We start from the raw sequence: 15,541 nt of genomic DNA, 5'->3' as shown, positions 1-15,541 counted from the left end.
TCACCACGCACTCAGTTTGAGATTCAAAGCCGACGAAAGCAGCAGGTCCTTTCTTTCAGCAGAACGCAGCCTTCTCTGTTCCAGAGAACTGAAGAACGCGGGTGAAGCCCTCCCCGTCAGGGCTGTCAGCCATCAAAACGCATTTCCTCATGTGCCGCTTTAAGAAGAGGATGTGGGAAAGTTCACCCATGAATTCAAACAGCTGGGAAATGTTTCTCAAAATGTGGCCTTGGAACCCCTGGACCAGCGGCCGGTGAGGGAAGGCGCTCGCTGAGCTGTACCAGGACCCTCCGGGGGGGCTGTTTTCAGGCACCACTCCCCGCTGCCCCAACATGTTCCCCCGTTTTTATACTCTTTGCAATCACAACATACGCTGAGCCATCAGTGAAGCTGGAAGGATGAACCCTGACCCCGTATTTCACAGGTATCCCCAGAAAGGTCCCCATCAGTGCAGGAAACAATCATGCACCACAGAAACTGTCTACCAAACAACAGACTGGGGATGCTGGCGATAGGCCCAGTTCCCCAGAAATATGACCTTTCTTCCCAGGAACCTGCTAACCCCTTAAATGCACAGCAATTCTCTCAGCTTCCTGTCTTTCTTACTGTCAGATTTCTCAAGAGCCATCTGGACAGCAGAGCGTAAATGTTAAGAGAGGGGGCTTTGGTGCCAAACAGCCTGGGTTCGGATCCTGGCTCATCCTTGTATGCTCTCGGTGACCTTAGGGCAGTCACTTCACTTTCCAGCACCTGCTTCTGCACCAGCAAAATGGGGACCTCTGTGCCCATGGACAGTGAGGGTGAACAAGCTGACACAGAGGAGGGCCAAAACGGCAGGTGCACCTGTTACTGGAGAGTGAGGTGGCAGGTGCCCTCTTACTGGGAGGGTGAGATGGCAGGTGCCCCTCTTACTGGGAGGGTGACTCTGTGGCCATGCCAGCTATACCTAGGAGCCCAGCCTTTCCTCTGCCTCCCCAGCAGCGTGCCCACCGGTGCAGTGGACACCTGACCCATCCTCTATTTCCTCTCCTCCCAGGCCCCAGGATAATCCAGTTTCCTTCTGTCTGTTTTGACCTTCACCTTCCCTCTCAAATCCTGCACTCACGGCTGCTCCTGGCTCTGTCTTCTGCCCCCTTCACTCTAGGCCCCAGTTCCCAGTGACCTTGTCTGCTGTCAGAGCTGTCACTAGTGGGTGCTTGGCAATCACCTCTCATTTGAACCCCAGGCCTATCCTCTCAATGCCGTGGACACGAACGGCCGGAGCACGGACCTCAGACCCAGTGAGGCAGGCCCAGCACGGGGCTTCCAGGTATAGCCTGTGTGCACCCAGCCACACCGCCTGGGGTGGGGGGCTGCACTCTCCTCTCACCTCCCACATCCCATCCACCAGTTCTTGTCCCTCACTAAGGAAACATTCCACATTCTCCATCCTGGCACGGACACGGCGCTGACCTGTTCCAAAGCCCCCAGGGGCCCACTGTCTGGTCTCCCAGGACCTGTTCCTGCTTAGCCTCAACGACTATCACATTCACGGCCCGCTTGTGCTTCCCCCTGGGCCTCGGCCACTGTCCAGCGCGTCCCGTGCTCCTTTCGTGGTCCTGCCGGTGCAGGGCCCTCTCCCAGACGGTCCTGTCCCAGCTCTGCTATCACAACCCTGCCTTCTTTCAAGGTCTCAGTCACATGTCACACCCCGTCCCCCATCTCTCCTTCTCCGTCAGCAGAGCTTTTCTGCGTTCTAGGTGTGGTCACTCTATCCTCTTTCTGGCTCTTGGTCCCTGGAGGTAGATAGGTGGGTCCTGCTCATCGACTAACCCATCATCGGGATTTGTAGGTTCTGAACAGTGTTTAAATTCTAATTTATTTTTTAATGCACGGATTCATCAGTCTCCTTGTCCACGCATTGTCATTATTTCTGCTTCTCCTCTATCTAGAAGAGCCGGGAAGAGCACTGTTTCTAGACAGGGCCTGCCGCTACGGAGTGTTCAGGAGGGCAAGGATTCCTGGAAGAATTCTAGATCCTTCTGCCCTGAGCTGCATTTGACAGCTTGTGGACATCAGGGTGGGAGTTTGCTCTGAAAGATCAAAGACCTGCCAAGGGATGGAACATGAAAACATGTCGTGGTGAAGGGGAGTGGGCGTGCTCAGAGTGGGGCTCTGCAGCCCTTCAGCGCTCAGGGGCCGCTGGACAGATGGGCAGATGTGCAGAGGGCCACTGGCAGGCTTGCCCGGCCCTCCAGGGGGCCTGAGGTAAGGGAGGACAGGGCGAGGCGTGTCCCTCCACTCACAGGGGGGCTGTTCTCTACAGACAGATGACCACAGGCCCTCCACTCTTGCTCCATGAATGTCCCCTTTCCAGGAGTTCCGAGTGGGATCATGAAATGCCTCAGAAGGGGAATCAAGCCACTCTGCTTGAACTTTCCTGGGAGCCACCTGGGCTCCAGGTGGGCAATGGTTTGGGCTCAATCTATGAATGGAAGTCACAGACTCAGTGACATTTACTGAGTGCCCATCTGCCCCAGGGATTGTCCTTCTGTGTCGACTCGAGTCACTTCATGTCACCATTCCAGAAAAAGGAAGACTCAAGAATGGAGCCAAGTGGCTGAGAGGGAGAGAGCCAGACACAGAGAGCTACCTCTCCACAAGGGGCCACAGGCCAAGCTGGTGACAGAGGGCCCTGTGGACAAGACCCATTGTTTATAGGACCCAAGACGTTGCTTGCTTACTGGGGAAGCAGCCCCGTCATGAATAGATGGTTGGTTTCTCTTCGAACCTGGTGCAAGGATCTGAGAAGGAAAAGCGTAAACCTGATGGATGATGGATCTCAAGTGCTCAGCAGGCAGGGCTCAAAGTCTCGGTGGGGAAAATGCCCTAACGGGGTCTGCAGCATGGACGTGCGGCCGAGTGAGACGGTCTCCCCCCCTCTCGGCTGTTTCCCTTCCCCCAGTCCTATTTTATCTGCACCCTGCATGGCACTGACACAGTCGGTTCTGCAAGTGCCTGTGTGCTAGAGTAAGAGGGAAGAGGACCTGCCTGCAAAAAGGAACTCAGGAAGGCAGGTGCCAGCGATGTGGGTGAGACAGGAATTGGGGGTTGAGTCTGTGAGGAGGGACACACACAAGCTGGCACCCATACCCCCCTCGCTAGGTAACACACGTGGCCATTTGGTAAAGCAGGGCGTGGCCCCATGAGACCCCGCCCCCCAGGCTATGAGCTAGACAGCGGGCACAGGGCACCCTCAGGCGAGGGGTGCTGGGCCCAGAGCTCATCCCTGGATACAGAGGGAGGAAGTCTGGCCCTCTGAGCCCCATGGGATGTGGCAGAGGGTAAGAAGAAGCAGCCCTGTTCATATCCACTCGGCAGGGAGACTCTGGTACCTGCCATGGCCAGGCAGAACAGAAAGACTCGAGCTACCCCTGCAGTGATGGGACGACCAGGTGGGTGACATTCCCACGTGGCCCAGGCTGTGCCCTCTCCAGGGGAGGCCCTGCTTCCTTTTACTCCCCTGAACTGGCTGTGCCAAGGACCACATCTTTTCACAGTCGCCCCAAAGGAAGGCAGCATGCAGTGAGTGGGGGGCTGAGTGTGCTGGGGGCTAATATTCAATGAAAAAGGAAGGTGTTCATGTCCTCAGGAACAGGGATTGAACCCTGACCCTCCTGTGTGTCTGAGGCGACACATCCGTGGGGGAGGGGTAAGCATTTAAAAGAGGGGGCACCTGCCTCAGAGTCCAGATCCAGCAGGAACAGAATCAAGGTTTCTTCAAGAGCCAGGAGGTGGGGTCGGTCTCCCCATGGCTCTGTGCCTCAGTCTCCTCATCCAGGCTAACCAGCCTACCTCGCCGTGTTATTTACAAGACCCACCTTGAAGCAAAGTAGAAAGTGCAGGTTGAACACGGACAGAGTCCCTTCTCCCCTTCATCCCGCTCAGTGGCTGGGGCCCTGCCATCTCTTGGACATCTTGGAACAAATGTCCTCACTCTGGGGGCCACCCAGGCCAGGCAGGAAGGTGTTGGCAGAATTCTCTGTGGTTGGCAGCATCCCCTGCTACCAACAGCCCCCCAGTGACTCAGATGCACCCCAGGGCACTGTTTTCCTCCACACGTCAGCAACACCTCCAAAGGGACCTTTCCACAGGGCGGCCAAGGTTGGGCATGTCCACAGGGGCTGGCTGGCTTCCTCCAAGTGGGAGGGCCAAAGTGACGGCTGCAACTAGCGGGAAGGGAGGGGTCTACCCTGGCCCCACCCCTGCCTCTGAGTGACCTTGGAGAAGTCACTGCCCCTGGGCTTCGGATGACTCCTCTGAGAGGGCAGGTGGCAAGACCCTTGCAGCTCTATGAGGTGAGACCCCCCCAGCTGCTGGGGGGGGGGTGGAGGGAGGCGTGGGGTCTCTGGTCCTACACACCCTCAGAGGCAGTCCTCTCGGAATACCCCTATAGCTGCGGCTCTTCTGCTCTGTTATTCAGGAACCTCAGGACACTGCTCTCTCTGGCTCTGGGACCTTTGATGACGTGAAGGTCACTGAGAATTTAGTCAAGGACTAAAGACACACTGCTTGCAGCCAGAGTCCCCACAAATGAAACCCGTTCCCCGATGTTCTAACAGCAGGGCTTTCCTTCGCCACACGCTACACGCCTGCTGCCCATTTGCCACAGACCCAGCTCCAACAAACAGGCAAGTCCAGAGGAGGCCCCTCCCTCACCGCCCCTCCCGGAAACTGCCAAATCAAAACTCTCACTTCCTCCTGAATCATTTGGGTTGTAGAAGATCACTGAAAAAGGAAAGCGAGAAAGCCCCATGGTATGAAGCCGCACCCAGAGCTGGCTGCCCCTCTGGCCTCCCTGTGCCCACGGCAAGAAGTGGTGTCCCACCTTGCCACACCTCCTGTGGTGTGAATGCAATCACTTCTGTGCCCACTTTTTCCCATCCAGGCTCCACATCCAGACTCAAAAGGGTTTTGAGCTTGAGACCAGGTTCCACACTTTTCCCGTCCCTGGGGGCCTGGCTCAGTCCCCAGGCTCTGAGCAGTGCCCACAGGGTCTGTGGACCCAGAGAGCAGAGAGAGGCACAAGGAGCTGGACCTGAGTTTTGTATGGGAAGCCTCCAGCAGGCTGCTTTTGAAGCAGGAATGTGCTCCAGCCCAGACACACTCAGTGCCATTGAGGCCGGGTGTCGACTTGGAGGGCATCTCTATAGACATGACCTGGGGGCCAATGGTCTCTCGGCCCCCCACTGCCAGGGCACAGAGGGCATGTGAGCCTGGACTCTGCAGGTAGACGCGTTTGCCAAGCAACAATCAGGAAGGCAGATGGGACTCTCCACGCGCAGGTCCCCAAGCCCTGCAACATGGGGCCTCAATGCAGTTCTCAGCAGAGCTGGGGCTTGCTTTTGGCACTGGAAGGGGGCTGGAGTTGTTTTGAGGGGGAGGACAAGTTGCAGAGAAAGAAGAAATCCTGAAACAGCAGACAGTGGGACAGCTGTGGCCTGAACTTGGTGTTCCTGCTCCTCGGATGAGGACGTATTAATTTCCATAAATGCTAATAGCCCATTTCCCCAAGAGCTATTACTTATGTCATCTCCCCCTGGATGTGGTTCAACACAGGGCAGACAAATGAAAGGGAGGAAGAGGCAGCCTCCACTAGCGGGTCTCCACTCTCCACCCTGCTCCCCACCCAGGCAGCTCCAGTCTGTTTCCTTAGGTGGATCTACTAACTGCAGGATCAAGACCCCCCAGCCTGCATCCCCACAGCCTGGCCCCTATCATACCAGGAAGCAAAGAAAGTTACCAACCCCAAAAATGCTGAATCACAAAGTGAGGCTAAGCAGGAAAGTGGGGGTGGAGTGGGGAGGGAGATGGTGGCTAGGGAGCAAGGCAGGAAAGGGTGCTAAGGGACTTCCTACCTGGAGCCCCCCCCCCCCCATGCTCTAGGCAAAGTGTATCCCCCACAGGAGCCTCCAGGACTGAGGCCAGGAGCAGAGCCCGGTGAGCCTAGGTGGGAAGGTGGGCAAGTACACTGGCTGCGGCTACTGCAGCAGACAGCAGGGCAACCATTGGGTCGCTGCGTTCCTTCTGTGGGAGCAGCAGCAGGTAGGGAGGTGGGAAGAGAAGAGAAGCAGAGGATGGGGTAGGGGCACGGGGGAGGGGAGGGGGTGTAGGTAGCCAAAGGAACTGGTGTAGGAATGGAGTGCCAGGGTCCTGGGGAGTGGGGCAAGATGGAGAGAGCGCCCACGGGGAGAGAGACTGGAGGAACTGAGAGCAGAATGGGTGAGAAGATGGGGATAGGGACCAGGAGGGAGAGGCAGGGTGAGCCTTCAGGAGTGAAAGAGGAGTAGAGATGGGGAGAACCGGGCCCAGCAGTGCTCCGATGGGGGCTGCGCAGAGGCCAGGAGATGGGGTGGGGAGGAGGACTAGGGGCAGGGGGAGGAGAAGCTGCGGGAAGCCGAGGGGTTTGAGGCCGGGCAGAGAGGCACAAGGACAGGGGGAGGGATGAAGTTTGGGGCAGGGGTCGGGGATGGGGGTTCGGGCGGGATGCCGATCAGGCAGGCAGAGGAGGACGCGTTGGGGGAAGGGAGAGGATGGAGAAGGTGAGCCAGCCGGCTGGAGAGGAGGTGAGGACGGAGGCGGGCGCGGAGACGCGCTGGGGAAGAGCAGATGGGGAATCAGCGCGGGCCTCGCGGGTCCCCGCCGCCGCTCTCCCAGTGCCCCGCACTGGACAGCGTGGCCCGCCGGTGTCTCCCCCTGCACTCACCTGGGGGCTCCAGCTCCGAATCCTGTGCCCTGCTCCGGATCTTCCTTCCCGCCTTGCCCCAGCGACTTTAGCGCCCCCGAATCCCGCTCGCTCGGCCAGGTTCCGCCCGCAGCATCTTCACCTCGTGGGACACCCGGGGCCACACCTCTCCTAGGTTATCATTGGCTGGCCTTCATGTCAATCACATTCCCATTGGCTGAGTGGCCGCCGGGCATGCAAATCAGACGGGCCCGCCGCCGCGCTGATTGGCTGGTGTTGGCGGAGCGGAGCTCCCTGACTTGGGCTCTGATTGGTCCCGCGGCCCAGCCGAAAACGGTGACGAGGCGTGGGTTCTTGGCCCGAGCGCGCGGCGCGCCGCCTTGCGAGGCTCCTCCTGCGGCGGCAGCAGCCGGGGCGCCCTTTAGCCGGTGCTTGGTCCGCTAGCCCTGCGGCTCCAGTAGGCATCGGCCAGCTGCCGGGGCTCTGGGTCCGTCGTGGGGCACTTCGTCGACTGCGTAGGCCTCGTAAACCCGGGGTTGGCGCGGGCGCGACGGGCCCGTCTCCTAGGTAACGCCTCTTGCGGCGGACGGAACCACGTTGGCTGGCGGTGCGGGGGAGGCTGGACACGGCTTCGAGATGCGAGGGCAGCAGAGCGGGCGGAGTTCTCGTGCTTGGGGTGAAGATGCTGCGTACGTCTCTCTGCGGGGACGCGGTGCCTGCAGGGCCTGGCGGCCGGGCGAGGCGCAGGGCTGTGGCCGCGTTAGTCGCATTTCACCCCCCGCCTCGACACTTGGTTTGGCCCGGACTGCAAGTTCCTCGAGTCTTATTGGGGCTCAACCTCCACTCTCTGCCCTTTGACTCTGCGTCCCCGTACACCCCCTAGCTTCGGGCGAGCGCGATGCCCACAGCCTGGGCTTTGCTGAGACCCCGGCGTTGGCCTTGCTCGATTCGGCGTCCCGCCGCCCTTCCCCTACCAGACTTCTGCGGGGGACTCCTACTGGGTGCCTGTCCCCTACCTAGGTGCCTGTCTTGGGCTGGGTGCTCGTCCCCTGTTGGTTCCTGTCCCCAGCGGGACCTGCTGGCCTGTCCCTGGCCCGCGCAGGAGGCTGCCCCACTGCCTGCCCTTGGAACTCTGGAAGGGCGCCTGCCTTCAGCCTCTGCCGTCCAGCCAGTGGCCTCCTGAGTGGTTCCAAGCCCACTCCCTGGCCCTTCCGTAGGCCCCTGTGCACGTGTCTTCAATGCCTGTCTCTGTAGAAGACAGCTATGTTCTCAGATCCACTCCTCCCTTCAGTGTGGCGATGTCTAGTTTTGGTTGAAGCATGTGAAGGAACGCGAGCTTCGCGCTTGTGTGGTGGGTAGCCAGCCTGGGTTCTAACCCAGTGCTCCAGTCACAGCTCACGGCACCCTCCGCCCCTCTCTACCATTTCCATAGGTCACAACCATGGCTGTGCCTGCTGACCTGTATCTTGTCCTTCTGCCTTCCTCCGGATACATTCCATGAAGGCAGAGAGCTTGTCTGCTGTGGTCAGCCTGGTTCCTCCAGGTCCTGGCACGTGGTAGGTACTTAAAGACTATTTCTTGAATGAGGGAGTTCCAGGCAGTGCTTAATTAGACCTCCACTCACTCCCCCAAAAGCGCTGCAAAACTTTTGGGTCTCAGGCATTGAAGAGCTTGTTCATTTCTGGAAAGGAAGCTTTGCTGTGCCTGGGTCACTCCTCAGGGCCCCCGCCTTTCCCTTTCCCTGGTGAAACCTGTTTGTGAGACTTGACTGGCTTACCTCTTCAGCTCCTGGTTCCCTCCTGTTTCCCTCACCCCCGCTTTTAGCTCCCCAGAGAGGAGGCTGGGTCAGGCTTGTCATCTCTGTGCTTGTCTTTCTCTCCCACTGGATCTTTAGATTCTTGAAGACAGGGCACTGGCCAGTCTTCACCGTCCTGTGTTCTGGAACAGAACAGGTGCTTGGTAAACACTTGCTGGATAGGTGTGCGGCACCTAAGACCTCAGGGAAACCTCACAACCCCTCATTGTGTAGGTGAGAAGCAGATGCAGGGAGTGTAGGAGACTTTCCAGCAGACTTTCCAGAGAGGAGAGAGGGGAGCGGTGGGCCAGCACTCTGGCTCCTCCCTCTGCGGCCTCTTGTCCCTTTGCCCCTCCTGGCTTTGGTGGGATAGCAGGGGCAGGCATGGTTATAGTGGCTTTGAGGTTAGTCACGGCTGGTTGTATGACCTTGGCCTGGCCGTTTAACCTCTGAGTCTCCCTTTCCTCACTGTGAGATGGGGATAATGATGGTACTTATCTCACAGAGTTGTTGGAATAACAAATCTGAAAGTGTTTGTGCGTGCCTGGGTCACAATGGAGCTCGATGGAAGTGGGCACGTTTTCTTCATGGTCCTTCCCCGCCAGCCCATTATGCCCCTTTCTTGGGCTCAAAGCATAGAACCCTCCCCGTTTTCTCTTTATTGTTCACCTAGTCCCAGAGGGCCCTCTTCCCTTCCTCCACTGCATGATATATGGTTTTACTTAGTCATTAAAAAGATGCTCACTACCTGACCTCACGCAGCTCGGTCATGTAGCACAACCGTAACCGCACAGTGTGGTGACTTCTGTGACAGGATCCCACATGGGGGTGCCCCTGGTGAGGGGTGGGGTGCTCACGACCTGAGGACGTGGCATTTGCTCTGACTCCTGAAGGACAAGTAGGAATTACCCAAGGGTGTGTGTGTGTCTGGCTAGAGGGCGGGAGGGCATGGTGTCTGAGGAGCTGAAGCAGGGGCAGAGTAGAGGTGGAAACAAGGGAGGGCCAGGTGGCAGCTGCTTGGTGGCGTTTGGGGAAAAGGAAGCGCTTTGGGTGTCACAGCCCCTGCGGCTGCCTGGCTCTCACCCCCGGGAGCCTGTGTCTCAGGTGTCACCTCTCCCTCCAGCACCCACTCAGACTGTTGCTGCCTGCCTCCACCTGCCCAGCTTGGTGGTTTGATTTTGGGTGGCCGTTCCTGCTTCCCAGCGTGTGTGTGACTGGTGCAGCCCGGAGCCGTGCCCTCGCTTCCCTGTGAGGTTCTGCAGCAACATCTACTGGCCCAGTGTGGTATTGGGTCCCACAGTCACTGCGAAGGGAGGAAAGAGGTTCTGGGTCAGGAGTTGGGCGAATCAGCAAGGTTTGGAGTGGCCATAACCTGGCCATAACCGGCCAGGAGGCGCCATCCTGGGGGGGGGTGGGGAGACGACGTGCGCTTCCTTCCAGAGGGCTCTCAGGGTGCGATTTGTGCTCTGCCACGGCTCCCGAGGCAGGACATACTTCCTCTGTACAGATGGCCCTCTCAGTCCCTTATGGCGCTTGCTTCGTATGAATAAATGTTCCAATTTTATAATAAAAGTCAACGGGCAAACAAATTTCTCTGGGGAAAAAAAATGCATGGGAGTCAACTTTATGGAAACTTCCATTTGCTTTTGTGACTATTGAGTTCTGATGGAAGAGCCATGTGCCAGGGACACAGGAATGTAAGCTCCCTTGTGTAAGCAGTTGGCCAGTGAGCAGACGAGAACAGGACAGGTGGCAGTTGCCTTGACCGAGAGAAGCACGGGCTTCCCACATGGACTTGGGCTGGACCCTGGAGCCCCCCAGAATCCCTCCTGGCCAGATGGATCTCCCGCTGAGTATTGGTCAGGCCTCTTCTGCTTATAGGTGTGGACACCTGTATGAGTTCCGTGGCTTCTGTAACAAATTACCACAAACCGAGTGGCTTACACACATTTATTCTCTTCCAGTTCTGGAGGCCAGAAGTCAGAATCGGTCTCAAGTGGGCTGGAGTCAGATGTGGGCAGGGCTGGTTTCTTCTGGAGGCTCTAGGGCACAATCCATTTCCTTGTCTTTTCCAGTGGCTAGAGGCTGCCTGCATTCATTGGCTTGTGGCCCCTTCCTCCATCTTTCCCTGATTCCGTAGTCACCTTTCCTCGGACCCCTCCTGCCTCTCTCTGCTAAGGACCCTTCTGACTATATCAGGCCCACCTGGATAATCCAGGATACTGTCCTCCCCCCCTCCCCCCCTTCTTAACACTGATCACATCTGTAAGTGATACAAATGCAGTGTTGAAACAATCTGCCAGGGAACCTTTCATGCTCTGTTACACTTTGTTACATTCAGGTCCTTTGGTCTGCCTTGCATTTGGATACTTTTTTTTTTTTTCCTACACGAGTTTGTATCATTATGCATTGTTCAGTTGGGAAATACTGGTTCTGAGTTATGCAGATCTTCCAAGTATTGACACATTTAATCATACAATTTCAAAAGATCACATTTGTTACCGGCCTGTCTCATCAGACATGTCTTTGAGAAGTATGAAGTTGCCAGGCTTGATGGAAGATACAGGTTTTTCCAATTCTAATTTTTGCCAGAAAGCTTGATTTTTATTACACATCTTCCTTGAAGTGACAGGCTCATTTTGTTCACGTTGGAGGGAGATCTGCCAAGTACAAATCTGGATAAGTGTGTTTTTCTCAGCCGTCCTTTTTAGTAAAAATGGTGGTGCTGTGTGACCAAAGCAGCTAGTTCAGCTCGCAGCCCAAATCGTCACAGCAGGGCTTACCCCGCTGGAGGTGACCACTGCTCTTCATTTCCCAGCAGGTTTCTCTCTCTCTTTCTTTCTTTCTTTTTCTCCTTTTTTTGTATTTCCTGGTCTATCACAGACTATTAAAAATGCATGTACTCAAGGGCTGAGATGGAATAGAATTCATAGTTCTCACAGTCTCAGAAAGGACATTCTGAAGTGAAGCCCTGAGTGGTGAAGGACACAGGACGGCCTTCAGGGCTGGGTGCTGTGGTCCCGGGTTGTGCTGAGGCCCCCACAGCGTCGCCCGTCACTGCCCTTGCTCCATCAGTGCAAATGGCAACACAGTGAGAAAGGCACATTTCACCTGGGTATTATGAAAATAGCTTTGACCTTGTGGAGCCCTTGGAAACCCTGGGGAACCTCAGGGGCTTGGGGACCACGTTTAGAAAATTGCAGTGTTAGGAGACCAAACCGCTGCCTTTTCTGCATGCTTGTCATTTTAGTGTATAGAATCCGGCCTCTTATCAAAGCCAAGATCTTAAGATTCTGTGTCAGCTGAAAAGAGTCTCGAGAAGGTTTAGCTCCCTGTGTGGCTGGGAGGCAGATGACTGCCTCCGTGAGCCAGGTCCCCTAGAAGCCTGTAACACCTGTTCCCAGCTGGCTTCGGGAATAAGACGTTTCATGACTGTCCTGGGTGACTGGCTTTAGCGTCCACTTGATGACCCTTGTGCTCTTGCCCTGGTTTGTGTTCTGCCTGCTTTTTATGTCTCAAGGTAGATGCTCCCGCAGTGGGCCCTGGCAGCTTCAAGCTGATGACCTCTGCTCCACGGGCTGTAGGAAAGAGTGTTCCCTCTCCACAGAACCAGCAGAAGCTCTGAGATTTGCATCCCAATAGCTTTGACTGGATCACACTCGGCAGTTCCTTCTAAGACAGCCCTAGTCCCCAAGGCCTAGTGCCCTTGTGCAGGGCCCCACCTCCACAACTGCACAGAGCAGCCCTGCATGTGTGTACCCCAAACCAGTCACGGAGGCCAGGACGGTCGTGCTCTGGTTGGCTTCTGGGCGGAGGAGGGGCAGAGAGGTTCTCTGGAGCGAGATAGGCATGTGTACCAGGGGAAGGTGGTATGGGTGCCAGTCTCCTGCATGGGGTTTGGAGTGTGGGGTTGCAGAGGGTGGGTTTCGGGGATGATGGTTCCTCTGGGAGTCAGTGGGAAGTAGGAAACTTGCAGAATTGCTCTGAGCACTGTGGTGCTTACACCTTTTTTATTTATTTGAACACAAATGGTGCAGGTCATCCTAGAGGCCCATGTGACCCTCAGCCCAGCAGAATGCATGACTGGCAGAGGGTTTTTGATGAAAACGTGCTGGTCCCTCCCCACCCACAGCGAGCACGCCAGCCTTCAAAGGAATCAGCAGCATTTCAGTGTGTCCTGAAGAGGCTGGATGGGCCACTCATTAAGCAGGTAAAGAAATTTGCTGTTTATTGTCAAACACACATTGTTCCTGCTCTCCGCTAGCTGGGAGGTTATTGATTTTGCTTATTTATTTGTCTCATTGCTGTACCCATTACCTTGGGCTTTAGCCGTATTCAGAGGCCAAGTGGCTCATCAGCAAAGAGAATACATGACTCAGCGACTTGGTCAGCATTTTTGACACTGGGTAAAGGACTCTTTCTGCCCACAGTGGAACAGTTTTAAAACCCTGGTAATCTGATTTCTGGGGGTATTTCTGAGACAGGTTGTTTGCAAGAGGTGGCCTTGTGCACGGCTTAGCCCTGCCTTTATTTGGCCTGGCAGTTAGAACTGCAGGGGCAGAGCCTGGGGCAGCCCGGCAGAAGCCCTGTGCTTGGGTGTACCACAGCCTCTGGCACAGTCAGGTTCTGTGGCTCTGCACCCATCTGTCCCTTCAGCCGGTAGGGCACCTGCGCTGCCCACAGGATCGCACGTGATGGAGTGTCCTAGTGAGGCCCAGTGGCCCGTGGGGATGCTCGGGAAGGATCCAGGCCTGCGGTGTGGACACGCGGCTGCCTAGTTGGTTTGGCTGGGCAAGACGGCCCTCCCCTGCGGTGGCAGAGCCATTCTGTGGGCACTCCAAGTGCTGGAGCGCTGGGTGTGTGAAACACGTACTGTTGTTGAACTGCTCACCCCCACACGGCACACACAGTTCCTTTGCCGTGACAGCGCCCGCTGCGCATTTGCCGCTTCGTGAGGTCCTGCGGTCGCTTCTGCTCTTCCAGCCTCACTTCCTGGCACTTGTACGAATTCGCCTCATCGTCACAACCGTGCTGTGAAATAGAGACCATCATCACCTCTTTCACAGAGGAGGGGACCGAATCTGAGACACGTGGAGTCCCCAGGGTGACACAGCTCTGGCGGGCCAGCTGGGATTCAGACCCACAGAGACTGCCTCCAGCCGCCCCCGCCCCCTGGGAGCTCAAAATAGCGGACAGCGGTCTCCTTGTCCCTAGGAATTTTATGAAGGAAAACGTGTTTTCCCATCTTGTTTTATTTATTTGTTTTTGGAAAGGTAATGCCCATGGCTCAAAATTCACAAAGGCACACAGGAAAGTGTGTCATCCCAGAGTCCCCAAAGCACCCCCTGTCCCACCCCAGATACCGCCAGCGTTACCTGTTTTTTGTACAGCTTCCCAGAATTTTGAAGGAAATACAACAAATAAATATGCCTGTATTACCTCACTGTGAAAAATATTCTTAATATGCTTTATAACTTGTTCATGTCATTACATGAAGAATTTCTTATTCTTTCTTAAGACATCATAGTATGTCTTTGGATGTATCAACCACCATTTATCTATCCAGGCCCTTATGCGTGAGCATTCAGGCTCTTTCTCGTCATTTGCTATTATCGACGCTCCGAAGGGAATAACGTCATTTACGTCGTTTTTTTCCATGTACACGAATGTCTGTAGAATAATTCCTACAAGTGGAATTCCTGATCCAAAGTCATGCTAAGAGTTATTTAATACCCAGTCATAGGTTGCTCATACAAAAGCACACTTTAAACATAAAGATGTAAGCTACATGCATGAAAGTAAAAGGATGGGAAGAAGATACGCTGCATAAACACTAGGCATGAGGAAGCTTTGTGCTGTACTGATACCAGACAAAACAGATGTCAAGGTGAAGGGTATTACCAGAGATAAAGGGCGTTTCATAAGGACGGTCTAATCTGGAAGACATGACAGTCCTAATGTGTATGCATCTGTGTTGGGGTCCCCAAGGCCACTCCAAGGTTTGGTGATTTGCTGGGAGGACTCAACATGACTCAGCATATAGCCATCTTCACAGGAAAGACTTATTATGGTGACAGGATACAGAGCAAGCTCAGCTGAGGGAAGGGCACCCGCGGGGGAAGTCGGGGGGCAACGGGCATGAGCGTCCAGGGTCCTCTGCCAGAGGGGTCCCACAGGATGCACTGAATGAGTTGTAACGACACATGTGAAATGCTGCCAACAGAGGAAGCTCATTAGAGAGTCAGTGCCCAGGGTCTCTAAAAAAACCCTGGGGTTTTTTTGGGGGGATTGGTCATGCAGGCACTTTCTGCTTAGTATGTATCAAAATTCCAGGTTCCTAGAAGGGAAGCAGATGTTCGGTATAAATCACTTGTACAAACAGTTTAGCACAGTGAGCCATGCTTATCAGTTAGGGTGCTGGGAACCCTCCCGAAGTGTAAGTTCCCAAACTCCAGCCAGGGGCCAGCTTTGTGAGCCAGCCTTTCAGAACATAACAGGCCTGCTGTGATAAGTCTGTGCGCAGCACCCAATAACACAGCTTCCAAATATGTGAAGCAATAGAGTGTAGAACTAAAGGGAACTACATTCAGGTCACCGTCATAATTGGAGACTTTTAATTCTCTTCTCTCAATAACTGATAAATGGACAAAAACATCACAAGGGTTTGGACCTAACTGTCATCTCTAAAGCACTATACCCAACAGATAGAACACACGTTCTTCTCAAGGGCACGTGGAACATTCCCTGAGATAGACCACAAAAATAAGACTCAATAAAGTTAAAAGGATTGAAAATATACAGAGTATTTTCACTGACTAACTTGTTATTAAATTAGAAATCAATAGCAATAAGATAACTAGAAAATATTCAAATAGTATGAAATTAACACACTGCTAACTAGCCCATGGGTCAAAAGAATTATAGAGAAATTATAAAATAATTTGAGTTGAGTAATGGAAGAACATATCAATTTGTGGGATACAGCTAAAGCAGTCCTTTGAGGGAAAATCATAGCTTTATAT

At 54.9% G+C, this 15,541-nt stretch overlaps 2 protein-coding genes across 13 annotated transcripts in view; one reads left to right on the top strand and one right to left on the bottom strand.

The window, feature by feature from the left end:
- Nucleotides 1–7,245, bottom strand: part of KCNAB2 (potassium voltage-gated channel subfamily A regulatory beta subunit 2) — an 82,088-nt gene extending 74,843 nt beyond the window's left edge. Inside the window, exon 1 of one of the 5 annotated variants that reach the window (XM_074334202.2) lies at nucleotides 6,746–7,245. The gene's annotated coding sequence lies outside the window, so the exon portion shown is untranslated. The remainder of the gene's footprint in view (nucleotides 1–6,745) is intronic. The other 4 variants (XM_088790069.1, XM_074334201.2, XM_074334198.2 and 1 more) reach the window with 4 other exon arrangements.
- Nucleotides 7,155–15,541, top strand: part of NPHP4 (nephrocystin 4) — a 107,993-nt gene continuing 99,606 nt past the window's right edge. For 3 of the 8 annotated variants that reach the window (XM_074334191.2, XM_074334187.2, XM_074334192.2), the window contains exons 1-3: nucleotides 8,157–8,280; nucleotides 9,643–9,767; nucleotides 12,557–12,729. In XM_074334191.2, the coding sequence (XP_074190292.2) occupies nucleotides 12,595–12,729 (135 nt within the window). In that variant the 5' untranslated portion in view covers nucleotides 8,157–8,280; nucleotides 9,643–9,767; nucleotides 12,557–12,594. Of the gene's footprint in view, nucleotides 7,292–8,156; nucleotides 8,281–9,642; nucleotides 9,768–10,819; nucleotides 12,271–12,556; nucleotides 12,730–15,541 lie in introns of those variants that run through there. The other 5 variants (XM_074334188.2, XM_019746702.3, XM_088790066.1 and 2 more) reach the window with 5 other exon arrangements.

Source organism: Rhinolophus sinicus, chromosome 14, assembly GCF_057876585.1.
Source record: "Rhinolophus sinicus isolate RSI-liver-muscle chromosome 14, RSI-T2T, whole genome shotgun sequence".
NCBI lineage: Eukaryota > Metazoa > Chordata > Mammalia > Chiroptera > Rhinolophidae > Rhinolophus > Rhinolophus sinicus.
This window is presented reverse-complemented; position numbering and strand designations above follow the sequence as displayed.